At 52.2% G+C, this 26,053-nt stretch overlaps 3 protein-coding genes across 5 annotated transcripts; 2 read left to right on the forward strand and 1 right to left on the reverse strand.

Annotated features, from left to right (window-relative positions):
- Window positions 1-412: 412 nt before the first annotated feature.
- Window positions 413-25,306, reverse strand: PHETA2 (PH domain containing endocytic trafficking adaptor 2). 3 transcript variants are annotated; one of them, XM_032346086.1, is made up of 3 exons: window positions 25,218-25,306; window positions 3,075-3,156; window positions 413-2,248 (listed from the first exon to the last, which is right to left on the reverse strand). In XM_032346086.1, exon 3 carries the CDS (start codon window positions 2,241-2,243, stop codon window positions 1,458-1,460), a length of 786 nt encoding a protein of 261 aa, XP_032201977.1. In that variant the 5' UTR covers window positions 2,244-2,248; window positions 3,075-3,156; window positions 25,218-25,306; the 3' UTR covers window positions 413-1,457. The 3 variants fall into 3 exon arrangements, with proteins under 3 accessions (XP_032201977.1, XP_032201975.1, XP_032201976.1); XM_032346084.1 differs by lacking the exon at window positions 25,218-25,306 and adding an exon at window positions 4,476-4,562 and having other exon boundaries at window positions 416-2,248; XM_032346085.1 differs by lacking the exon at window positions 25,218-25,306 and adding an exon at window positions 3,563-3,647 and having other exon boundaries at window positions 416-2,248.
- LOC116592548 (collagen alpha-1(I) chain-like) lies at window positions 3,777-5,883 on the forward strand. The gene is made up of 3 exons (XM_032345713.1): window positions 3,777-3,793; window positions 3,833-4,961; window positions 5,705-5,883. The coding sequence occupies exons 1-2, from the start codon at window positions 3,777-3,779 to the stop codon at window positions 4,908-4,910; spliced, it is 1,095 nt and encodes a 364-aa protein (XP_032201604.1). The 3' UTR covers window positions 4,911-4,961; window positions 5,705-5,883.
- NAGA (alpha-N-acetylgalactosaminidase) lies at window positions 6,796-16,488 on the forward strand. Its single transcript, XM_032346079.1, has 10 exons — window positions 6,796-6,884; window positions 7,308-7,399; window positions 8,247-8,382; window positions 8,804-8,975; window positions 9,450-9,627; window positions 9,982-10,076; window positions 10,734-10,895; window positions 12,166-12,363; window positions 13,444-13,587; window positions 14,072-16,488. The coding sequence occupies exons 2-10, from the start codon at window positions 7,384-7,386 to the stop codon at window positions 14,204-14,206; spliced, it is 1,236 nt and encodes a 411-aa protein (XP_032201970.1). The 5' UTR covers window positions 6,796-6,884; window positions 7,308-7,383; the 3' UTR covers window positions 14,207-16,488.
- Window positions 25,307-26,053: the final 747 nt, after the last annotated feature.

The raw sequence follows: 26,053 nt of genomic DNA on the forward strand, positions 1-26,053 counted from the left end.
GAAGGGGAAGTGCGAGCTTTCGCACGACCTGGGCAGGTGACTGTTGAAATAAACTCGAGGAACCGAAGTGAGTAATAAAAACAAGTGTTTTACTCGTATAAAAAACACTGTGACCGTAAGAACGAGAACAAAAGCCTGTACTGTCCGAGTATAAAACAAGGCGCAGTGGCCCGGGGGCTCCTCCAGCCCCTCTTCCTGGGAACAAGCCCGCAGGAAGGGGTTCCGGACCCTGGTGGCCTCCCGGCGGCCTGGTCTTGGCCTGAGCGGAAGCCTCTAGACCTACTCGGACCCTGGGCAGTGTACCCAAGGCTAAGAAGGGGCCGATTGCGTGCAGGCAGAGGGGGCATGCCTTGACCGCCTCGGGATCTCCCATCCAGCCGCTGCGGCCACACCCTGGGGCTCAGGCGGGTCCTCCCTCGATCACATCCAGCTGCTGCGGCCACACCCTGGGGCTCAGGCGGGTCCTCCCTCAACAGCAGAGAAAACGCGTGGCACCGAGCTGCTGAGAGGAGCAAAGACAGGGTCTTGCCAGACACGCACTGGCTGACCAGCCGGACCGTCAGTGAGTTCCCAGGCCGGGTTCGGGATCGGGAGTGGCTCTTAGCAGTTAGGAGGAAAGAGTTTATCCCAGGGTGCTTGCTGGGAATCCTGCGTCCAAGCTTCTAGAATGACCCGGACTGAGAACCAAAATAACAGCCTGGCTTCCCCAGGGAGCCCCATGTGCCTCCCCTCCTTTAGCTTCCCACCTGGCAGCTCCCAGAGCCAGCCGCTCAGGGCAGAACACAGGAAGGATTTCTGCCACCAGTCCTTCCTGGGGCCATGACCAGCACCATCTATAGACAGGGCAGCCAGGGAGAGAATCTGAGGACCCGGATACTTTCTGAGCGGAATCAATCCCCTTTTGCTGGCTGAAGGCCCTCTCCCTCCAAAGGGCCCCACCCAAACTGCAGAGGGGAGGGGGTCCTATGCCCCACTTCTCAGGAAGCAACTGGCCCCAGAAACCCCTATGGCAATAAACCTACTTTCTCTGATGCTGTCAGTTCCCCAAGCCAACACTTGAGCCAACTTCTGGTATTTAAATGTACATAAGGCTCCCTGTGTAGGAAGTTATGGTTGTAGAGTCTGGTGTGTAGGTAGCATTCTATGGCCACATAATAGTCCCCATTCCCACCATTTGACTAGTGTCCCCTGCCAGAGGGGCAGTCCAGCAGAGCGGCAGGAGACTTGGTCACGCTCCATGGCTACCAAGCAAGCCCCCTTCCTCTCTGGGCCTCAGGAAATAAAGGTGCTGGAAAGAATGATTCCTCAGTCCCACCCAGGCACGAGGGCGGATCTGGAACCTGGAGAAGGACCAAAAAGCAGGAAGAAAAGAACCTCTCAAAACAAAGCAACTTGAAACCCAATGAACACTGAATCCTGACCGGCAGGATAAGGGCAGAAGCCCCAAGGGCTGAGGCTCAGGGCCCATCCTGTTTCTCCCGAGCTGGCCGGCTCCCCCAGACCCTCCGCAGCCACCTCTGCCTCAGCTCCGTGATCTCCTGGCCGTACCAGTTGTGCAGGGTAGAAAAGTAGGAGGTCTCAGGGAACTCGGGGCTCTGCCTCCTGTCCAGGAAGAGGCTGGCCGGGCCCTGCCACTCGGCCAAGCCCTGCCGTGCTGGCTTGCTGCCTCTTTCTTCAACCGAGTCCACGGGGCTGCAGTCCTTGGAGGGGGAGTGACCGTTTTCCAGGCCTGGAGACCGGCGGTCAGGAGGAGCCTGGGGCTTACAGTGGCTGCCAATGGCCTTCCAGGATGAGTGGCGATGCAGAGCCAGGCTGTGGCGGGCCTGGCGCAGCTGGCTCTCCAGCTCGCGCACCACCAGGCGCATGTAGCTAAAGCTGGCCCTGGACAGGGCCTTCACCCAGGCCTCCTGCGCCGCGGGCCCATCGGCCGCCAGCAGGTGTGGGCGCACACCAGGGGCGTCGAAGCAGATGGCGAAGGCGAACTCCTCGGACACGGGAGCCTCGGCCAGCTCCACCGTGCAGCCCTCCAGCACCACCAGGCTCAGTGGGGCCCGGCTCTCACGACTCTCAAAGGAGAAGAGCAGGTTGCCTTTGAGGACAAACCAGCACCTCCGGCCGGTGCCACTGGGGGTCGGTGCAGTCCCTGGCCCGCCCCAGGTGCGCAGAAAGCCCGTATGGTCGGCGGGGGAGTCGCTCAGCGCGTAGTGGGCCACGCTCCTCTCATTCAGCTTCATGGCTCCCATAAGAACTGTGAGGGGAGATGGGTGGCCCCAGGTCAGAGCGGGAGGCAGCCTCCCTGCCCCTGCTGGGAAAAGAACGCTGGCTCTGGAGGACCCCTGGGCCCCCGCCCTGTGGCCTCTACTCACTTGCTGTATACACTGAGGCTCTCAGGGTCCTCATCTGTGAAATGGGCTTGTGTCCCTGCCTTTTCTCGCAAAGGGTGGTTGTGAGGGGCGCGCAAAAAACTGGACAGCAGAGGACTCAGAGGATGATGTGACTGTCCCAGACCAGGAGGTAAGGAGGGGTTTGAAACAGCTTTTTAAACTCCAAAGAAAAAAGCATCAGCTGAGCTGAAATGGACCCTGAACCCATAGAAATCACTGCTTGAACCATCCCTTAATCCAGGGGTCCCTTAGCTCCAACCCTGAAGCCAAACCTCCAAGGTTTCTGTGACCCTCCTGGGCCCCCGCCAGCCTCTCCTTGGTTAATGGCAGTTATCCTTTAGTTAAGAATCTGTGGCCTGTGGGGCAAGCCAGGCCCCATTCCTCCACTGGCAGGGGTGGGGGCTTGGGAGAGGCTTACATGGGGACCGGCTCAGTATACAAGAGTGTGGTACAAACACAGGGTGTGGCTGGGTAGGACCAACCCCAACCCCAACCCAATCCCTCCTGAATGCGGGTGCCCCACGGATCCTAAGGGGCACCCAATCCAACTGTCCTCCTGACCCATGAAAAATGGATGCCCAGAGCAGCGAAGATGAACTGCCCAAGCCCGCATGACCAGTGAGAAGCAGAGCTTGGTCTCCTGATTCCCTCATGCCTTCCAGGGGCGAGTCTCCGCAGGGACTCACTTACCAGCAGAGCTCACAGCAAGAGGGCGGGGGCCTCTTGTCCAGCCTCTCGCAGTAACCCTTTGACTATGTGGTTCCTAGGGCACCTGCAAAACAATTGTCAAAACTCCATCACAGCATCCTAAAGGATGAGAAATCCTACTCAGTCTTAGAGGCCCAGTAAAACCACTGCCGCCTCCAGGAAGCCTCCCCTGACCCCTGATAATCTCCCTATCTTCCCACCCACCCAGACCGGGCACCTGAGAGCAACTGACCATCACTTTGCAGAGCTCAGTCCCCTACACCCAAAGTCAAGGTCAGAGTTAAGTGTCCTCAGCTTCCTGCTTTGCCCTTTTAGCAGTCCCAGGGTTTATCCGCGCGCTGAAGTCACCTAATCTGCGAGGCCTGCCCTGATCACTGTTTCTAAAGTGCTCCCGAGCACAAGCTGACCCAACCAGTAGCCCCCCACTTCTGCTTTCTTTTCCTTCCCCCCACAATGATCTCCTTGTTTACCGCACTCTCCCCAGCACCAGAACGTCTAGCGCAGGACTGACTCTTCTGGGCGGGAGTCGGCTTGGCTGCCCGCAGCCTCCCATAAAAAGCCCATCGAGATGAGGACTCCAGAAAGTACTGAAATAACCAGGAAGACAGCAGTGGACAAAGCAATCCGTCCGTCCTGGAGCCTGCATTCCAGCGGGGAGACATTGTAAACAAAGATAAATAATAAATGAATGGGAAAATTAAGTTAAGTAAGAAGTCACGTTAAGGACCAGTCCCAATAAGGCCTGGGGAGAGAAACAGGCCGGACCTTCGGGGGAGGGGCGGTGCCCGTGGCGGGTCGCGGGAGGCGGGGGCTCACGGAGGTCCTCCCGGCACGGCACCGGGCGCAGAAAGGGGACCCCGGGGCCCGCGGGGCAATGCTCCGGCTCCCGCCGCGACCCTGGTGCGGGACGCGGATCGCACAGCCCGCGAGGGGCCGGTACACCCGTGTTTCCTGATTCTGTTAGAGGAGCTGGGCGGGCTGGGGCCTGGGACCCAGGGGCCTGGGGCCACCGGGTTGCCCCGGACCCGCCACCGCCCGAAAACAGCGGTGGCCTCCGCGGGAGCCCCCGGCCGAGCGCGCAGAGCCGCGGCGGCCGCCTCAGTCTCCCGGTCCGCGCAGTGGGGCTGCCCCGCCACGTCTCCGCGGGCCACGCCTTCCCGGGGCCGCCGCCTCCAGAGCCCGCCGGGCCCGCTCACCTCCGCGCGGCCGGGCGCGACGCCGCTCGGGAGGGCGGCCCGCGGGGTGGGCTGCGCCTGCGGCTCGGGGCGACCCCGGCTCGGGACCCCGCGCCTCCGCCAGGACCGGAACGTGGCCGCGGGCGCCGGGAGACCCCTTCCGGGCGGCTCGAGTTACCCCCCGCGCCCCTCCCCTCCCGCGGCTCACCGGGCGGTCCGCGAAGCCGCCCCTGATCCACGCGTGGGGGGGAAACTGAGGCCCCAGAGCCCGGGACAGAGCTGGTCAGCGGCGGGCGACCTCGAACCCAGGGCCCCACCGCAGGCCGTCCGCGGGCCTCGGACCCAGCCCACCGCCGGGAGAACTCGGAGCCCTTCTCTCCCCCTCTCCAGACCCCTCATCCCGCCCGGCCCACTTTTCCCACCGAGCCAAGCCTGGGACGGCTTCGGCCCGGCGCCTCCTCTGGGCGGGCTCCTATCCAGCCCGCGAGGCCCGGGCGAGCTTCCTGGCGACTCCACCCGGCCCCTGAAATTCTCGAATCTGTTTCTGGGGCTTATCCATTTCTGCTTCCGCCACTGCCAGCGGCCTGCCGCCCACCCGCGGCTCCCAGGCTCTGCCTGGGGTCGGTCTCTTGGTGGACTGTAGTGAAGGTCGCAGGAGTGCTCAGCCACACACCAGAGGCTGGAAGCCAGCGAGGTCGGCGTATCTGCCCATGAACTTGGTGGTTCCGGGCTCGGAGCTCTAGCCTTTGCACTTTCCTGCAGCCTAGAGTGTGTTCTTCTTGTCCCTATCCCTCGGCTCTAACGTCTCAGGGCTCCTTCACATCAATTAGGACTCTGCTCAGATGTCCCCTCCCTGACCAGGTGATGGAAAGTATCCTACCCTCAAGTCTCTTATCACATCCCTGAGTTGTATTTTCACTAGCCACGATAGAAATTCCCCTATATTCACGCTTTCGTTTCGTGTTATCTGTCTCTTCTACTAAATTTAATTCATTTAATAATAGAAACCATAATAAGTGTGTTAGATGGGAATATGGGGTACAGAAAATATAGGAGGGCCAGGGAGCTTGGGCACTGCTAAAGTAGAGATCGCAATTTCAAATGGGAAGGTCAAGGTAGGCCTCATTGAGCAGGTGGCCTTTGAGATACACTGGGAGGAAATAAAGGAGCCAGCCATGCCAAAATCTGGAGGAAGAGCGTTCCAGGCAGGGGGAACAGCTAGTGCCAGGGCCCGGAGGCCTGTTGTGTGTTTGAGGAACTTTAAGGAGGACGTTGTGGCCGGGAGTCAGGGAGGAGGGGGGAGCAGTGGGAGAGGGGGTCGGACCGTGTGGGTGGGGCTTTGTAAATCTGGGAGCCTCTAGACTGGGATGAACAGCCATCACAGGGTGGAGCAAAGCATGATCTGTTATATTTTATTTTCTATTTATTTTTTTAGAGAGAGAGAGAGAGCACTCAAGCAAGCAGAGGGAGAAGGAGAGAGAGAACTCAAGCAGGCTCCGCAGGAGGCCAACCCTGGGCTCTATCTCACAGCTCTCAGATCATGACCTGAGCGGAAGTCAGGAGTGGCAGGTTTCATCCTACTGAGCCGCCCGGGTGCCCCAGCGGAGCTCCAGTTCTGTAGGAGTACTCTGGCCGCTGTGGAGAGTGAGTGCAGGTGGAAGCGGCCGGCTGGCGAGGATGCTGCAACTAATGATCCAGGCAAGATGTGACGGTTGCCGGGAGAGTAATGAGAGGTGGGTTGGGAAGGCAGAGGGCATCCGGTTTTGCCAAAAGACTGGATATGGGGAGTGAGGGAGAGGGGTGGCAAAGAGGACTCAAAGGTTTTGGCTTGAGCATATGGAAGGAGGGTCGCCATTACCTGTTCCGTTTGGGGAGTTCGGTGTGGGGCCGGTTATGTTTGAGATGCCCAGTGACCATCCAAGTGAAGGTGCCGAGAATAAAGTGTTTGGCGCCTACCTAGGAGTCGCTCATCAAATATCTGATGAATGAAAGAGAAGAAATATGCAGAATGCGTGCCTGGGTCAGGACAACCGGTGGCTGGCCCGGAGGGTCAGGCAGGTGGGGAGAACCTCCTGGCTTTGCAAAAAACAGTGCCCTACACCTGACTTGCTTTCCCCCACCCATCTTTCTCGTAATGCCTTTTCATCTTCGACTACGGTTTTTGAGTGGCTTACTTTGGGTCGTGCTTCATGGCATCTCCTCATTTCCTTTTAATAACGCAGATATTCACGCCATACTATTGATTAAACGTGTACACTGTGCGGGGCACTATGCTTGCCTTCAGGGACCCCACAGAGGTGAAACGACTACCCTCTCCGGGAGCCGTGGTAGCCAGGTCAGCCAGTCCTTAAACTCGCTAGGCGGGCGGGCGTCCGCGGGGGTTGGGCTCAGAGCACGAGCTCGAGGGGGGCGGGGCTTGCGGAGGCTCGGGGGAGGGCTTATTGGGCTCACAGCGGGCGGGACGCGACGTTGCTAGGGGGATTCTGATAGGTTCCGCCGGGGAAGGCGTGCCGCCGCCAGGCTCCGCCCCCTCTGGAACGCAGCCGGCAAATCGGGTTACAGCAGCAGTCGGCTGCCCCAGAGGCAGAAGCGGGTGGCGTTCGGGGGCGTCCGCGGGGTGAGTTCCGTGAACGGGGCACTCTGGGGGAGGGTCCCCGCTCTGGGGCTGCTGGGCTGCGGTCCTTGGGGGCGGGGGGGCAACCCAGACCCGGTGGGAGTCCGAAGCCTGGCCCCAGCCCGACGCCTCGGTTCTTCCCGGGCGTCCCAGAGGGGATCGCTGTCTTTTTGTGGCCCCGGCCCATCGGAGGGCCGCCGGTGGGCGCTCGGGGTTCCCAGCACTACAGGGGGTGGGGTCTATCGTCTAAGACGCCTTGGTTAGTATTTCTGAGGCATCCCCAACCTCGGGGAAGTGATGGCGGGGGCCGGAGGTGGTGGGCAATGAGGGCGACTTCGGGACCGAGTGGGGGATCCACTCCCAAGGCTGAGGGCGGCAGAGCTAGCGAGGCAGTAGTGACCCCAGTGCTTTTCTAACGTTTCTTAGCTTCCGAAGTCCAACATATAAAGCTGCTAAAAGCAGAGCAGATCTGGTCAGGTTCCGAGACGCTGAGTCCAGAGCAATGTTGCTGAAGACAGGTACCTAGCTCGTGGGGATGGTTTGGGGGAGGGTAGGTGACCCGTTGGGGGTAGGGGCTACCTGGAGGAAGTTCCAGCCCTCTGGTTTCAGGGCCTCCTTCCCTGATGTGGGTATGTGGGGAGACATGTTCCTCTTGTTCTTGGAACTGGACCAGAAAGGAGATGCTTCCCACCTAGGAATCAGTTTCCCTCCAAAGAAGCCTCTTCCTTTCCGGTCCTCTCTCCCTCAAAGTGCAGAAGTCCTATTTTATGTGTCATCAGCATGGCAGAGAACAGCCCTGTAAAGTCAGTTACAGTAACTTCATCTTACAGATAAGGAAACAGGCCCTAGGGGGCAAGGGTTCACCGGGGGGGGGGGGGGGGGGGGGGGGGGCTGGCTAGGTGCAGGTCCAACTTGGTTGACCCCTTAAGCCCTTATGAGGCCTCTTGAGCGGGGGGTTCTGTGGGGGAGAGCCACGACCTATGGATGGGGGTCAGGAGACCTGGAGTCTGACTACAGGGTTCTGTCAAGTTCTGTGTAAATGGGGGAGCTGGTCAGGGTATAGAAAGGATACAGCCTCAGATGTGAGCTTTTACGAATTCCAGCAACAACAGCTGTGGCAACAGCAAGTGGGACTCAGGCCCAGAACACACCGCCCTGCCCCAGGCACCGTGAGACCCCTCACTATGACCACTGGAGCCAGCAGCTGCAGGAAGAGCTAGTTCTACCCTATTGATTCCCCTAAGGGGAAGGCCAGCGGCCTGTGCAGAGCTGAACAGCCAGGCCGGACAGGGTATGAATGGAATGGCGTGAGGCCTGGGGCAACTATGGGAGCCGCTGACAGTCGTCTTTCTGACCCCCCTGCAGTGGTCTTGCTGGCCCTGGTGGCCCATGTGCTGGTGCTAGAGAATGGGCTCCTGCGGAAGCCACCCATGGGCTGGCTGGCCTGGGAACGTTTTCGCTGCAACACCAACTGCGAGGAGGACCCGAAGAACTGCATCAGGTGAGGAAGGCCCACCACCGCACCAGCCTCGCCCAAGACCCAGCAGAGTGGGGGGGCCGAGCGGGGAGGGTCGGCTAGAAAGGAGGGCAGGGCCAGAGAGCCCCATCCCAGAGAGAATGCAGCCAGAGGGGACTTCTGGGACATCTGACAGCCTGTGCCCTGCTTGGGGCCCATGTAGGGACTGTCAGCCCTGATGGGTCAGGGACATCGTGGTGGACCCAGCCCCTGAGGTCACTGAAAGGAGATAATTGTGAAGGCTGGCTCAGTTGCGCAAGCCTGGGGGCCAGGCCCCTCCTTTCATTCCACCCTGATTATGGTTCTCACAGCCCGGGTTCACACTCAGATGATCTGGGAAGTCTCAAAAGCTCTGAAGAAGGGGGCGGGGGGTGACCGAGCTGCCCTCCACCCTGCCTCTCACCAGTGAGCGGCTCTTCATGGAGATGGCCGACCACCTGGCACAGGATGGATGGCGGGACCTAGGCTACATATACCTCAACATCGACGACTGCTGGATTGGTGGGCGGGACGCTAAAGGCAACCTGGTGCCCGACCCCAAGCGCTTCCCCAACGGCATTGCCTTCCTGGCAGACTATGTGAGCCCCAACCCCGGCCATGCCCTAGAGCTGGGGGTCCAGACCGCTCGCGGCGCCACCGCCACCACTTCACTTAGGGTTCAGTTCTGCAGCCCCTGCTTGAAAAATCTCAGTCTGGTGGGGGAGGCAGATAAATGAACAGCTCGCTTGGGCCCACTGTGGTGGGAAAGGCATCTTATCCAGCCTGGGATTTCAGAAAGATTCCCCCGAGGAGGCGGTTCCTGAGCTGATACAAGTGAAGTGGCATTCGGGGCAGAGGGGCGGCAGAAGCCAGGCCTAGAAGCCAGAAACTGCCCATGGGGGGCGTGTGTTGGCGGGAGGAGGAGGACTGTGGTTGGCAGGGGCCAGGCCAGCACACGGAGACCCTTTCCTTTGGGCAGTGGGGAGCCATTGATAGTTTTATAATGAAGCCTGGTCAGATGTGCCTGTGAGGTGGCTCCCCGCCTGAGCCCACGGTGTCCTCAACCCTGACAGGCTCACTCCCTGGGCCTGAAGCTGGGCATCTACGAGGACATGGGCAACTTCACCTGTATGGGCTACCCAGGCACCACACTAGACAAGGTGGTTCAGGACGCTCAAACCTTTGCCGCGTGGAAGGTGGACATGCTGAAGTTGGATGGCTGCTTTTCGACCCCCAAGGAACGGGCCCAGGGTGGGTCCTAGAGCTGGCGGGGGCCGGGGGGGGGGGCTGGGCAGGGGGCTGGGGAGGGGTGGCCATGAAAAGCTCCCAGGTGCCCACCTGGCTGAGCTTGAGCTCGTGTGTCCCTGTGGCCCCTAGGGGGTAGCATTTCCCAATTCCCTGTGCCCAGAGGCTGGGGGGATTCCTTCCTCCCAGGCTTCCTACCCATGGCTTGGCAGCATGCCCCACCAAGGAAGTGAGACTCAAAAGAGGAAGTGCCTCTCTTTTGAGTCTCTTTCCTCACATTTGGTGGGAGGTTTGGGCTGAGGCCTCAGATTTTCTCCTGAGCCTCCTCAGTCCTAAAGTGTGGGGGTTGGGCTTCCCCAGGGTACCCCAAGATGGCAGCTGCCCTGAATGCCACAGGCCGCCCCATTGCCTTCTCCTGCAGTTGGCCAGCCTATGAAGGGGGCCTTCCCCCAAAGGTAAGCCTTTCTGTGCACCTGCCTGGCAGTGCGCCCCACACCCAAGCCTCCTCGCCCCTGTGCAGTCAGGGCTGCGCTCATCACAGCTTGCCCATGTGCTGATTTGTGGGTCTAGGAGAGGATTGTAAGTGCCCCAAGGGGGGCCTCAGCCAGCCCTGGGTCTAGAGAAGAGGAGACACTTGTGAGGTGGATGAAGGGATGGGCATCCAAGGCATAGGAACCGCACGTCATGGGCAGACACACGTCACCCAGCACGTGGGCAGAATCCTGGCGGTACTGAGTGGCCCAGGAGGTCCAGAAGGCTGGTGAGGCCGGGCGGGTGCAGCTGAACCTCCCCAGGGGCCCTTCAGCACCTAGGACCCTGGAAAGGGTGGGATCCGACCGGCTTACCGGAGGGAGAGCGCCGGCAGGTGGTGGGACTCACTGAGAGAATGCAGGGGTGGGGGGCTGTGGGTACACCGGCCTGGGCCCCTACCTGGGCTGGGCCCAGATAGCATGTGAGAGCAGGGGAGGCCTTCCTCATCTGGCTCAGGGCCTGTTCTCTGCCCCCATCCCCCACCCTCCACGTCTCCTGCTGAGGCTCCTCAGCCCCCATGCCGGCCTCCAGGCAGCAGGGCCTGCCTCTGGTGCCGGACTCCGCTTTCCCCCAACATCCAGGTGAACTACACTCTGCTGGCAGAAATCTGCAACCTCTGGCGCAACTATGACGACATCCAGGACTCCTGGAGTAGCGTGCTCTCCATCCTGGACTGGTTCGTGGACAACCAGGACATCCTGCAGCCGGTGGCAGGCCCTGGGCACTGGAACGACCCGGACATGGTACCGGCATGGAGGGGGCATGGTCACGACAGACCCACTCCCCACTGCCCTGTGCTGTCTTCCTAGATGCTCACCGCCAGGTTCTAGATCAGTGTCTCTAAAACACGTCCTTGAACCAGCTGCGGTGGACTCACGATGGGAGCTTGTTTTCCTCTCTTCCCAGGGCCCCACCCCCACCTTGTGGATCAGAATGTTCCGAAGAGGGCCTCGCAATGCCCATTGTTAACCATCTTCCCGGGCAGTTCTGATGTTTCTTGAAACCTGAGAACTCGGTCTGTAGTGCCGCTTGTGGGACTGTATTCCGCTGGGGGGTGAGGGTCACGAGGAGTCCACGTGCTCTGACCACTCCATCCCTAGACTGCCCTGCCCTGTGCCCTGGTACGGCCCGCAGAGCCTCGACAGGCAGAGGTGGCCCCTCGTGCCTACCTCAGAGCCCCGTGACCGAAATTGTCTTGCAGTTTATCTTACGACTTTATAGCTGTCTCTTCATTTAGCCAACAAGCATTTACTACCAGTGATGATTATAATAATTACATTATTGTATATACTATTATTACGGAGGCCGGATAGACGCCTGGAGAAACAGATTGGCCTGCTTTGGAGTTCTGGTTCCCGCTCTGCCACTCAGCCTTGGGAAAGGGACTTCATTTTTCCTGTGCTTCAGTTTTGTCAGTGGGAGAATGAGAAGAGCAGCTGCCTCCTAGAGGGCTGCTCCGAGTATTGAAACGGATGATTCCTTAAAAAGCTCGGCACAGTTTGGCACACACCCCGTGGTGGTTCAGTTGGTATCACTAAGTACCCCAGCATGTTGCTTGCGTTAGCCATTACTGTTTGTGTCCAGTCTGTGGACTGGTTGCCCTGGGGTCAGGAAGGGCCCCTTGGTCCTGTCGCCTGTGGCTAGGGCAGGTAGATGGCTAGGAGTGGGAGCAGGGATTCTGTCCAGGTCTGGTTACCTATGGCTGCCACTCCGACTGGATTTCTTGACTTTGGTGTTCCAGTGTCTAAACGCATTCGGCAACAGGATCCCACTGGATCATCTGAACAACCTGTGGTGTGGCCAGGACATACGCTCACCCTGTATTCTTGGTGAAATAAAAAGTTGAGGCTCACAGGGAGAGTGCTCGGCTCAGCCCAAGGCCGCGCGGCTAAGTGGTGTTCACAGGCTGTCGTCCCCACCTCCTCTTGCCTTGGCCACGCGTTTAGGGTCGGGCCCTGTGCCCACTTCCCTGGAGAGGACAGAGCTGACCGCTTCTCTCTTCTCTGACCCCAGCTGCTCATAGGGAACTTTGGCCTCAGCTTTGAGCAAGCCCGGGCCCAGATGGCACTATGGACGGTGCTGGCAGCGCCCCTCTTCATGTCCACGGACCTGCGTACCATCTCAGCCCAGAACGTGGACATTCTGCAGAATCCACTCATGATCAAAATCAACCAGGATCCCTTGGGCATCCAAGGACGCAGGATTCGCAAGGTACCGGGGTGTGGGGGGAGGGAAGGGGAGGCCAAGGGACTGGGCTCCCCTGAGAACAAGGCTGCAAGCCGGAGGTCACGGAGGGCTGGGCCTCTGAAATCTGCTCAGCCCTCCTTCCTGGTTGCATTCAGTCAAGGATTCTACCGGGAGCTGCTCCAGCTGTCCGCCCCTTCCCCCCGGTGCCCCTTTGCCCGAGTGAGAGCAAAGCCAGAGCTCATGGGATCTGGGGAAGGGACACATCACCCCACAAGTGCACACAGGACAGTGGGGTCCCTCGACTTGGCAGTATAAGACTTATGCACACATCAGTGATGCCTGGCAGAGAACTAGGGCTTCCCTCCAGAGCTTAAGAATTGTTTGAGCCAAGGAATGAACCACTACTAGTACGAAACTAGCACTGGCTGTTTACTGAGAACCTACTGTGCACTGGGCGTTCTGGTACCTTTTCTCAGAAGGTGAATACTCCTCCCCATCTTACAAATGAGGAAACTGAGACTTGAGGAGTCTGAGTAACACAAGGCCACAGAATTGGTAGATGATACAGTAGGACTTCACTCCCAACAGTCGAGCCTCAGAGCTTGTGCTGTTTGCACAGATCTTCCCCCTCTCTAGTTAAAAGAAATCCATACAACTTACAGAAGTCACGTACGGAGTCGATGATGCCTCAAGGAGGTAACTTAATTCCTACTGGAGAGGCTTATGGTGGAAGCAGGCCCAGGGACCTTCTGGAAGATGGGGCTTCACCCTCCTGGCTACTCAGGCCAGAGTTCATCATCCTTCCTGGACAGTGGCCTCCACTCCAGTGCCAGCAGCTGCCCATATCTATCCCACCCCTGACCCTGCCTCTCCGAGACAGGGCCTCATACAGCACTTGTCTCTGTGTTCTAGCATGGGGCCTGGCACACAATTGAGTCAGGCAAGAGTAAGTTGGGGTGCTAGAGGGCCCAGATATCCCCCCAAACTTCTTCATGATATGAAAGTGTGGGCTAGGGAGACCCAGAGCTCAAAGGAAGGCTGGGGAGGGGGTTTCAGGGCCTGCCTGAGCAGGGAGGCCAGCTGGTAGCCACCTTGTGTGCCTAGGAGAAATCCCGCATTGAAGTGTTCATGCGGCCCCTGGCCAATGGGGCCAGCGCCTTAGTCTTCTTCAGCCGCCGGACAGATATGCCGTATCACTACCACTCCTCCCTCGCCCAGCTCAACTTCAACAGCTCCCACACGTATGAGGTGAGTACCCTGCTACCCACAGGGCTGCAGATTTCCCTGGGAGGGTGTTGCTGGGGTGCTGCTGCCTCGTACAGGGCCTCCCCTAGGCCTTGGACCCTGGGGCCTCTGGCAGGAGCCTGAGGGGCAGCTGCAGGTGTGCAGGGCTGTGCTGTACCCTTCTCTGCACTGGTGTTTTCAGGCTCTGCAAACAGAGCTGCTCTGTAGAATTAAGGCCTGTGCCCTGAAGCTGCACACGTCCCCTTATTGGTCTGTCCTTGCCAGCACGTTCCTCCGGTTGTCCGTGGGCTGGGGCTTTCGCCACAGCCTGTGTTTGGGCAACTGCTGACTTTGTCAATGGAGAAGTGATGGGAGGTGCCGTGCTCCCCTTTCTCTGGGGCACCCCGGAAGCCCGCCACAGGCCGAAGTCCAGGCTTTCCTGCCCTCGGAGGGGAGCTCTGTGCAGCTGTTCTTATAGTGGTTTTGCTGATGTCTCCTCCCACTGCAGGCCCAGAATGTCTACACGGGTGATGTCATCAGTGGCCTCCACTCTAAAACCAACTTCACAGTGATCATCAACCCCTCAGGGGTGGTGATGTGGTACCTGTATCCCGTCAGGAAGCTGGGGACGCCCCAGCACTGAGGAGCTGAGACATGGGACAGGCTGTGGCGGCGCCGCTGAGCCCAGACTATGGAGCCTCCACATGCCGAGGCCGGCAGGCGGGGTTCTCGGACACCCAGGCGCGCTCGGGGACTTGGCCCCATCAGACCCAAAGTGCAATCTCAGGGCCAGGTTCCATGCCCTGCCCAAGTGTGAACCTTCTTGGAAACTTGTCTTGGGGCGATTTCCCATGGCCTTCCTGGCTTCCATCTTGCCTGCGCGGCCCCACAGATGTTACTGAGGAACTCAGCCAGCCTCCTGAGCCCCCACAAGCAGGGGGACTGATAACCCTCTGACCTTTTTGTTCACTCTGAAATCAGGAATTTTTTTTGAAATTTGTAAATTTGGAATTTTTCTTATGATTAGGAGTGGAGATCTGACCTCTTGTCAGGAACTGCCATGAATCGTGTGACTGGTTTTCCCGCATGGATAAGGCCTTACAGGCTAACACCACCAAGGTAGCCTTGGTTCCGTCAGGTTACCAATAAAGCTGTTCTTTAACTGAGTAGTTGCAGTATGGACCTGGGGCCACGGGCACCTTCAGTGAGGGACTCTGGGAGGGACAGTACATAGGCTGCTGGTTTCAGATCTCACCCCACATGGAAGGTGTGTGGCATCTTCTGGCTCCTCATTTTCCAAAGTGACCTGCAGACTGTACTTCCTAGAGCTGCCAGACTTGCCTCTCCCCGGGGAGCCACCCTGCTCTGCCCAACGGAGCAGGAAGGACTGTGAAGCAGAGCAGCAGGTGCCCAGGCCCTTTGTCTTGTGCATCCCTCCCCCACCCCATTCAGACTCACTCCTCAGCCCTCCTGCTAATAGAAGACCCTGATCTGCTAAGGATTTTGCATTGTCTCCAGCCGCCGCCTGCTCATGTCCCCCTTTCTGCAGGGCTTCGTTCAGGGGCACTCCGGAGCGGACTGCCCGTGAGGGGGTCAGCCAGCCTTCTCCCACAGGGCCACGACAGCTGCTCCTCTGCCCGGCAGTGCCCCAGCCCTCCCTTGGTATCTCTTTTCCTAACCTGGCTTCCGAGGAGGTTCAGATCCCACCGCTGTGTCCAAAGACAAGTCGAGGGGCTCTTTGTGTCTTAGAATATACTTCCTGCTCCTCCTCCTCCTTCAGGAAAGTCAAAGAATGGCAGGTTCTTGACTGCCTCCCTTTGGTTCCTATTTCCCAAACCCTATTCATTTAGCCAAGGCCACAAGGCACCTGTGGTCCCTGATGGCTCTTGTCCCCATCTGGAAAGCTGGCAGCAGAGCAGGCTAGGTAGGTTTTCCTTGGGCTCTGAAGATGGGAGCGCCCAGTGCCTCAGGCCTTGCACTCTTTTGCCCTGTGGGTACTCTTCTGCGTAGATCTCCCATGCTCCCTCCCTCAGGGTTTGAGTTCCTTTATAGGAATATGGTATAAAGAACTGCATGTTTTACTGTGTCATTAGGATCACTGGGGCTTCACTGATTGAGTCTGGGGTCATCAGAGAGAGCTCCCTTTTCCTAGCTGATGTCTTAAGGCGATGGGTCACTTAGAGTGTCAGAAGCCTACCTCCTCCCTTGGAGGCCTGTCACCCCATGCAGAGCTCCAGCTTTGGATCCTGATTATAGCCCGAGTCAAGCCTAGAGGGAATGGCCTCAGGTGGGGTGCATTCTTTGGCCAGTCCTAGAAAGAAGTCTTTCCTACTGCCCTGGGGGAAAGGTGGGGGAAATAGCAGGGGATGGTGGTTGAGACCATAGACTTGGGAGCCAGGGTTAGGGAGCAGCCCAGACTTGACCAGTCAGTTCATTTGCCCTCCAGACTGAGACACGGTTACATGTCTTCACTTGTGATATAACTTGTCCTTTTATCCTGGGGGTACCAGATTGATTCTCTCTTTAGCCTTCATGCTCTCGATATCACCCCTGCCTATCTCCCAGGGGTGGTTTTACTCCCTTCTATCCAAGGCCAATTAGGAGCTCAATTATTTTTTCCCAGTTCAAGGCATCCTTGTTTGGACCCAACGGTACACCTCATCTTTTAAGAAAGATTATAAAAGTTTTCAAACACAAAACTAAAATGGTGAACTCTGTGTACCCATTACCCAGTTCCAGCAAACATCAACATGTGCTAAGATTTCATAGCTGTCTTCCCACACATACTTTTTGTGAGCTGGAGTATTTGAAAGTAAGTCAAAGAAAACTGTAAATGCCACTATGTAGCTCTAGGAGGTCTTTAAAAACATATGTGACCTTAATATAATTTTCCTGGCCAACAAAATAAAGTTTTTAATAATCTAATAACCATTCTGTGTTCAGTTTTTGCCAACTGTATCAAAAATCTCTCTCTTTAGTTTGTTTGAATCAAAATGCAAGCAAGGAGTCAACAAAAGTGGCCAGTAATAACCACCAAATGTTTGTTCCCTCCATAAAAGCAATGATAAACTTGCCACATATTATCAGAATCAACTTGCACAGAATTCTGGAAGTGAATCAAAAGCCTGCAGCAACCCAGAGTGCCCGCAGTTTAGACAGAGTAGAACATTGCTACGAACAGCAAGCTTGGTAATGCTTTAGATTACTCTATTTTAAATCTGTTCACAAAGCTAAAAGAAACCATGTATAAAGAGTTAAAGAAAAATAAGAATGATGTCTCACTAAATAGATAATTGGAATGATGTCTCACTAAATAGATAATTGGTAAAGAGACTGAAATTACAGAAAGGAACCAAATACAAATTGAAAAGTACAATAACTGAGATAAAAAAAATTTAACTTGACATGCCCAAGCAGAAGAAATCGGCAAGCTCAAAGTTAGGTCCATTGAACTTAACCTGTCTACAGAATAGCAGAATGAAGAAAAATTAACAGAGACTCAGAGACCCACAGGACACTTGCAGCACACAGACATACGCAGAAGAGAGAGAAAGGGCAGAAAGAATATTTGAAAAAATCATATCTACAAGTTTCCCCTATTTGATGACAAAAATTAAGCTATACATCCAAGAAATTCATGAGCTCCAAGGAGGATAAACTCAAAGGGATTCAGCCCTCTACAGAACCCAATCAAACTCTCAAAAGACAAATGGAGAATTCTGAAAGCAGCAAGACAGAAGCATATCAGCACAGACTAGGGAAGATACTTGAGATGAACGAAAATGAACATACAATGTACCCCAAACACAAAAACATAACATACCAAAACTTACGGAGTAAAACTAGGGATCAGAGGGAAATCTGTAGGTATAATTTACTTATATGAAAAAAGACAACACATAAAATGGGAGAAAATACTTGCAATTTACATGTCATATAAGGGACTTCTGTCAAAATACATAGAGAACTCAACAATCAAAAAACCCAATTTAAAAATGGGTACAGGATCTGAATAGACATTTTTCCAAGAAAGATAAGCAAATGGCCAGAGCTCCACATCACTCACCATTAGGGAAATGCAAATAAAACCCAGAAGATACCACTTCACACCTAAAAGGATAGCTAGGATAAAAAAGTCAAATTGTTGATAAAGACATGGGGAAATTAGAACCCCCATATGATACTGGTAGAAATGTAAAACTGATACAGCTCTTGGGGAAAAGGATCTAGCAATTTCTCAAATGATTAAATATAGGGTTATTATATGACCTAGAAATTCCACATCTAAGTATCCAAAAGAAATGAAAACATATGTCCACATGAAACCCTGCACACAGATGTTTAAAGCAGCATCATTCATAGCAGCTAATAGGTGGAAACCACCCAAATGTCCACCAGCTCCTGAGTGAATAAATAAAATATGGTTAACCATACAATGTAATATTAGCCACAGAATGGAGTCAAGTACTGACATGAGCCACGACACAGATGAACCTTGAAAACTGTACGCTAAGGGAAAGAAGCTGGTCACAAAAGACCACATATTATATGATTCCATTCCTTTTGAAGTCCAGGATTGGGTAATGTGCAGAAACAGAGAGTAGATTAGTGGTTGCTTAGGGCCAGGTGGGGAGGATGGTGGGATAAGGGGTAACAACTAAAGGGTACAAGGCTTCTTTCTGGGGTGATGAAAAGGTTCTTGACTACAGGAATGGTTGCACGTATCTGTGAATATACTACAACCCATTGAACTGCACACATTAAATGAATGAACTGTGGTTATGTGATTTATATCTCAGTAAAGCCATTAAAAAAAACTCACACCAGGGCGCCTGGCTGGCTCAGTTGATAAAGTGTGCGACTCTTGATCTCGGGGTTGTAAGTTTGAGCCCCATGTTGGCTGGAGAGATTATTTTAAAATAAAAATTTTAAAACAACAAAAACAACAAAATTCACACCCATACCCACTGTAGTATTAAGCACAATAGTCAAGACATGTAACCCAAAAGTCCACTGATGGATGAAAGGACAAAGGAATAAAATATACACACACATATTATTCAGCCTTAAAAAAGAAGGACATTCTGTCTACAACACGCTACAACATGGATGGACCTTGAGGATATACTGAGTGAATAAGTGTGCCACAAAAAGACAGATACTGTGTGATTCCCCTACGTGAGGTATTTAAAGTAGTCAATCTTGTAGAAACAAAGTAGAATGGTAGTTTCCAGGGGTTTGGAAGAGGAGGGAATGGGGTGTTGCTCAATGGGTGTGGCATTTCAGTTTCGCATGAAAAAGTTCCTAGAGATCCACGGCACAACGATGTGAGTACAGTTAACACTACTGAAATGGACACTTAAAAATGGTTAAGATAGGCTTTATATGATGTTTTTTTGCCATATTTTTAAAAAAAGAGATATATCCCTGAGACTCAGCCAGAAGATGCCCAGCATTTAGGTGTTGGTGGCTGTGGAGAGGCCCAGATCAGTAGGGTCCAAAATGGGTAAAAGTAGCACACGGGCTTGTGAAGAACATTCTCGGTCTGGATCGCAAACAGGACAGCGGCATTCCCCAGGAATGCAACAACACACACACACACACACACACACACACACACACACACACAGGGGAAGTCCAATCCAGACGGGCTTATCTTCCAGCCTTAGGATGCCCGAGAGGAGGAATGAAGAGGGATGGGACTGGGGGTCGTTAGGAACGGGCGTCCTCCTGCCGCTGCTGGGCATGATGGGTTATGGGGGTCAGTCAGATGTCAGCTTCCCATTAATGAGTCTTTCTCTACTTCCTTCTTTTTTCAGACTCCTGGCAAAATGCAAAATAACACTGTAATATTCCTTTTTTCCCATTTGATGTTATCCAAACTTTTCTGCCATCCTTACCGGAATATCAGACAGCTCCAGGAACAGAGCCAGCCTCACTCTTCCCCATGTCATTTCCATCCACAAAAGGGTGAACAAGGAGGCGGAGAAGAATATAATCTATCAGGCGGATATTCAGGGGGTAAAGGGTAAGAATTTAAAAGGTGGGGTAGCTCAACAAGTTAGCCCTCACGTACCCACATCCCAACTTGAAAACAACCAGTTGGCATTCATTCACAGACAAAAGTACCTTGTGGAAGGTGTGGGACTCAACACCACACCCCACAGAGCCCGAGAGGGAAGAGTCTAGACCACCAGTTCATCAGGTAATAGGTGTGCAGACCTTACTCCCGGCTTGAGCCCTGCAGGGCCTGGGAACCGGCTCCAGCCTGAGAGATGCTGGCGATCACTGTCTTAGACAATCACCCACCCAAGAGAGCCTTTGTGGAAGCGCAGGTTTCCTGTGAAGAAGTTCCAGCACACCACTGGAGAAAGAAAATAAAAACGTGAACACACCAGAGAGGGAAGGAGGAACATGGCACTCCTCCCCCAAGAGCATAGCTCAGTGCCAAGTCCGATGATTCTTGGCCCTCGATTTCTCCCATGGGGAAAAATAAGGGCACGCGAGAGCGCATGGCTTCCCCGGTTGTGCAGCAAGCTGCCAAACAAACCTACTTCTCACTCGTGCTGACCAGAGTACTGAGTCACGAGCTGTGTGACTTGGGAGTGGGAAAAGGCTGGTAGAGTGACAGATGAGACCCTCAGAAGGCATTAAAGGGACGTGGATCCTACTGTGTTCCAGACTTCAATAAGAAGCCTGCCCACACGGTGACCTTGTCTGCAGATCCCTATCCCTGAGCCGCGCGTCTCACCCCCACGAGCCCCTGTCTCACCCCCTTACCCTATGGATGATTTCTGTGCAAACTCTTGATGGTGGCAAGAGCGAGCTTTGGGACGTGGCTAGTGAGCACTCACAGAAAGCCAGCCCGAGTCTGCAGACTGGGGACAGACCACAAACGTGAGCTTTAACCCTACTTGAGAAAACAAAACAGAGGCCATCAGAGATGCCTGGGTGGCTCAGTCATTTAAGCGTCTGCCTTCGGCTCAGCTCATGATCTCAGGGATTGAGCCCACGATCGGGATTGAGCCCTGCATCAGGCTCCCTGCTCTGCAGGTGTGCTCTGCAGGGAGACTGCTTCTCCCTCTCCCCCTCCCCACTCGTACTCTCTCTCTCTCTCTCAAATAAATAAATAAAAACTTTTTAAAAAATTCAGAATAGCTGTTTTAAGGAAGCTCAATGAGCTACAAGAAAGCACAGAAAGACAATTCAATGAAATCAGGAAAAGAATAGATGAATAAAATGAGATAGAGATAGAAATCAGAGCTAGAAAGACAGAAGAGATCAAAATCATACCAAAAAGAACCAAATAAACTCTGGAGCTGATGAATACATTGAATGAGGTGGAAAATGCCACAGAGAGCATCAGCTGTAGAATGAAGCAATCAGGAGAAAGAATCTGTGAATTAGAACAAAGGAACTTTGGTATTATCCAGTCAGAGAGTAACAAAGGAAAAAGAAGGAATGAGTGAAGAAAGCCTATATGATCTATAGGATGCCATCAAAAGAAACAAAATGCTAATTATTGGAGCCCCAGAAGGAAAAGAGAGGGAGAAGCGGATGGAGAAAACTTATTTAAAGAAATAATGGCTGGGGCGCCTGGGTGGCTCAGTGGGTTAATGCCTCTGCCTTCAGCTCAGGTCATGATCTCAGGGTCCTGGGATTGAGCCCCACATCGGGCTCTCTGCTCAGCGGGGAGCCTGCTTCCTCCTCTCTCTTCTCTGCCTGCCTCTCTGCCTGCTTGTAATCTCTGTCTGTCAAATAAATAAATAAAATCTTTAAAAAAATAAAAAAAAAGAAAGAAAGAAATAATGGCTGAGAGTTCCCAAAGTCCCAACCTTAAGAAATTTTCTCCAACATACATTAGGATGAAAGTGTTGAAAATCAAAACAAAGAAAGAATCTTAAAAGCTGCAAGAGAAGGGGCTCCTGGGTGACTCAGTCTGTTGGGCGGTTGCCTTCGGCTCAGGACATGATCTCAGGGTCCTGGGATCGAGCCCCGCATCAGTCTCCTTCCTCAATGGGAATTCTGCTTCTCCCTTTCCTTCTGTCGCTGCCCCTGCTTGTAATCTCTCACTTGTGCACACACTCTCTCTCTAATAAATAAATAAAATCTTAAAAAAAAAAAAAGCAGCAAGAGTAAAGAAGCTTATAACTTACAAGAGAATCCCCATAAAGTATCAGTAGATTTCTCTGCAGAAACCTCACACAAGAGAGTGGGATGATATATTCAAAGTGCCAAAAAAATAAAACTGCAACCAAGAATGACCTGGCAAAGTTCTCCTTCAGAAATGAGAGAAAAACAAAGATTACCTCAGACAAACAAAAGCAGAGGAATTCATCACCAGAAGTGCCTTATAAGGGGCCTCTGGGTGGCTCAGTTAGGTGTCTGCCTTAGGCTCAGATCATTATCCCAGTGTCCTGGGTTTGAGCTCTGCATTGGGCTCTTTGCTTAGCAGGGAACCTGCTTCTCCCTCTCCCTCTGCCTGTCAACTCCCTGCCTGTGCTCTTGCTCTCTGTCAAATAAATAAATAAAATCTTTAAAAATATCTATAGAAGTGCCTTATAAGGAATGCTGAAAGGACTTTTTTTTTTTTTTAAAGATTTTGTCTATTTATTTGACAGACAGACATTACATGTAGGCAGAGAGGCAGGCAGAGAGAAAGAAGGAAGCAGGCTCCCTACTGAGCAGAGAGCCCGATGCGGGGCTCGATCCCAGGACCCTGGGATCATGACCTGAGCCGAAGGCAGAGGCTTAACCCATTGAGCCACCCAGGCGCCCCTGAAAGGACTTTTTTTTTTTTTTTTTTAATTTTTTTTTTTTTTTTTATCAGAGAGAGAGAGGGGGAGAAAGCGAGCACAGGCAGACAGAATGGCAGGCAGAGGCAGAGGGAGAAGCAGGCTCCCCGCCGAGCAAGGAGCCCGATGTGGGACTCGATCCCAGGATGCTGGGATCATGACCTGAGCCGAAGGCAGCTGCTTAACCAACTGAGTCACCCAGGCGTCCCTGAAAGGACTTCTTTAAACTGCAATGAAAGTATGCTAATTAGTAATGTGAAAACATGAAAATATGCAACACACTGGGAAGGTAAATATAGTTGAGCCTTGAACAACACGGGTGTGGGGAGGAAGTTAGGGGCACTGACCCCTGCACAGTCAAAAATTCCCTTATAATTCTGACTCCCCAAAACTTAACTTCTAATAGCTGACTGTTGATTGGAAGCCTTACTGATATTTTGTACATTATTTTTGTACATATTTTGTATATTATATGTATCGTGTGCCATATTCTTATAATAAAGTAAGTTAAAGAAAAGAGAATGTTAAGAAAATCATAAGGAAGAGCAAGTACAGCACCATATGTACATTTACTGAAAAGAAAATTAGGCAGGCTGGGCCGACTGGATAGCGCACCCTGGGACGGCAATGTTCCACAGCCTGGTGGTTTTTGGCTTAGCGGTGGCAGTCACCAGGATGGCCCGCGGCAATGACAGTGACTTTGAGATGCAGTCAAGCTGCCCCATCTGCTTGGAGGTAGGCATTAGCCATCAGCAGCTGCAGTTACACGTGAGCGCATCGGCCTCTGGGAAGCTGAAGGCAGGAGGGAAGGTGGAGGCCACTTCCTCCACCCTGGAGGGTCCACTCTCCACCCTGGAGGGGCCCAAGGTCCACAGCTGCACTACCACAGCCCTGAAGCACGTCTGGAGCACTCAAGAGCAGGGGTCTAGGGTGTGGGTCTCCCTATACAGCACCGTCGCTGCACACAGAGGGCACCTTGCATCCCTGCCTGCTCCTGGGCCCCCTGTGGTTGCTGAAAGCCTCTGCGCGCCTCCACAGGTACCCACGGAGTGACAGCTAATGACCCGCACCAGTCACTTTCTAGTCAGTCTGTGACAATGGGGGGAGAGGGCAGTTGTAAATAAATGACTTGTGGCTTTTATTGACACTGTTTCACATTAAATTTGTGTAAGTAGACTCGCACAATTCTAACCGATGTTGCTCAAGAGCCAACTGTATAGTCAAATTCAGAATATTCTAATATTGTAACATGGTGGTGTATTAAGCATTTAACTCTGGTATAAAGGTTAAAGGACAAAGGTATTAAAAATAATTATAGCTAAAATCATTTGTTAATGAATCTGCAATATAAAAAGAGATAAACTGTGACAGCAAAAATGTAAAAAGGGGGAAAGTAAAAGGGTAGAGTTTTGCATATGGTTGAAGTAATTGTTATCAGCATAGAATAGACTACTGTTTCTATAAGATATATTATGTAAGCCTCATGGTAACCACAAAACAAAACCCTGCAATAGATAAACCCTGCAAAAGATAAAGGCAAAGGAATCAAAGCATAACACTCCAGAAAATCATCAATTCACAAAAGAAGACAGCAAAAGAGAGAGAAAGGTACAGGGAACTTTTTAAAAAATAGCTGGAGAGGGGCGCCTGGGTGGCTCAGTGGATTAGAGCCTCTGCCTTCAGCTCAAGTCATGATCTCGGGGTCCTGGGATGGAGCCCTGCATTGGGCTCTCTGCTCAGCGGGGAGCCTGCTTCCTCCTCTCTCTCTCTCTGCCTGCCTCTCTGCCTACTTGTGATCTCTGTATGTCAAATAAATAAAATCTTAAAAACTTTAAAAATTAAAAATTAAAATTGAAAAAAAAGCCAAAGAACAATTAATCAGATGGCATTAATAAGTCCTTACTTATCGATAATTACTCGATATAAATGGATTAAAAAACAAGATCCAACTGTATGTTGCTACAAGAGACTCACCTCAGCTTTAAGGACACACAGGCTCAAAGTGAAGAGATGGAAAAGGATATTCTATACAACTGGAAACCAAGAAACAGCAGGGATAACCACCCTTAGACAAAATAGACCTTAAACCATAAACTATAACAAGAGACAAAGAAGGTCATTATATAATGATAAAAGGTCAATTCATCAAGAGGACATAGCAATCATATATGCACCCAACATTAACTATATTAAGTAAATACTAACAGATCTGAAGGGAGAAATAGCCAATAATCCAGTAATGGCAGAGAAACTCAATATCACACTTTCAACAATGGGTAGAACATCCAGAAAAAAATCAGTAAGAAAATATTGGACTTCAGCTACGACTAAATGGGCCTAAAAACATATGCAGAACACTGCATTAAACAGCAGCAAAACACACATTCTTCCTAAGTGCACACATAACATTCTGCAGGATAGATCATACAATAGATCACAAAACAAGTCTTAACAAATTTAAGATTGAAATTATAGCAAGTATTTTTTCCAACACATCAGTAGAAAACTGGAAGGCAATAACAAGGGGAAAACTGGAAAATTCACAAATATGTGGGAATTAACATACTCCGGAACAACCAATGGTTCTAAAAGAAATCAAAAGAGAAAAAATTATCAGGGTGCCTGGCTGGCTCAGTCGGTTAAGCATCTGCCTTCAGCTCAGATCATGATCCCAGGATCCTAGGATCAAGCCCAGCATCGGGCTCCCTGCTCAGTGGGAAGCCTGCTTCTCTTCCTCCCTTTGCCTGCCATTCCCCTGTTTGTGCTCTCTCTCTCTGTCAAATAGATAAATAAAATATTAAAAAAGAAGAAGAAATTTTAAAAGTATGTTGAAACAAACAAAGTAAAAACATAACTTACCAAACTTGCAGCAAAAGCAATGTTAAAAATAGGGAAGCTTATATGGCAAATGTCTACATTAAAAAAAAAAAAAAGATTTCAAACAAACAACATAACTTCAAACTTAAGGAACCACGAAAAGAACAAACCAAACCCAAAGCTAGCAGAAAGAAGGAAGTAACAAAGATTAGACCAGCAATAAATGAAATAGAGGCCAGGAAAAAAAAAAAAAAAGAAAGAAAACATCAATAGAAGAGCTGGTTTTTTTTTTTTTAAATAAATTGCTAGACAAAGGGAAAAAAGAGAGAGAAGACTCGAATAAAATCAGAAATGAGAGAGCAGACATTATGATACCACAGAAAAACAAGAGCATAAGAGACTACTACAAATAATTATACACCGACAAGTTAGCTATACTAGAAGAAATGGATAAATTCTTAGAAACATACAACCTAACAAGACTGAATCATGAGGTAATAGAAAATCTAAACAGATACACAATGAGTAATTGAATGAAAATCAAAATTTCCAAACACAGAAAAGCTCAGGACCAGAGTTTCTCTGCTGATGTCTATCAAACAGTTAAAGCGTTAATATTAACCATTATCAAACTCTTCAAAAAAAAAATTGAAGAAAAGGGGAGTCTCTCAAACTCATTTTATGAGGTCAGAATTGCCCTGATACCAAAAACAGATAAGGACACTCTAAAAAAACTCCAGACGCATATCTCTGATGAATACAGATGCAAAAAGTCTCAAAATATTAACAAACTGAATTCAACATCACATTAAAAGGATCATACCATGATCAAGTAGGATTTATCCCTGGGATGCAAGGATGCTTCAACATATGCAAAT

Source organism: Mustela erminea, chromosome 6, assembly GCF_009829155.1.
Source record: "Mustela erminea isolate mMusErm1 chromosome 6, mMusErm1.Pri, whole genome shotgun sequence".
Classification (NCBI taxonomy): Eukaryota; Metazoa; Chordata; class Mammalia; order Carnivora; family Mustelidae; genus Mustela; species Mustela erminea.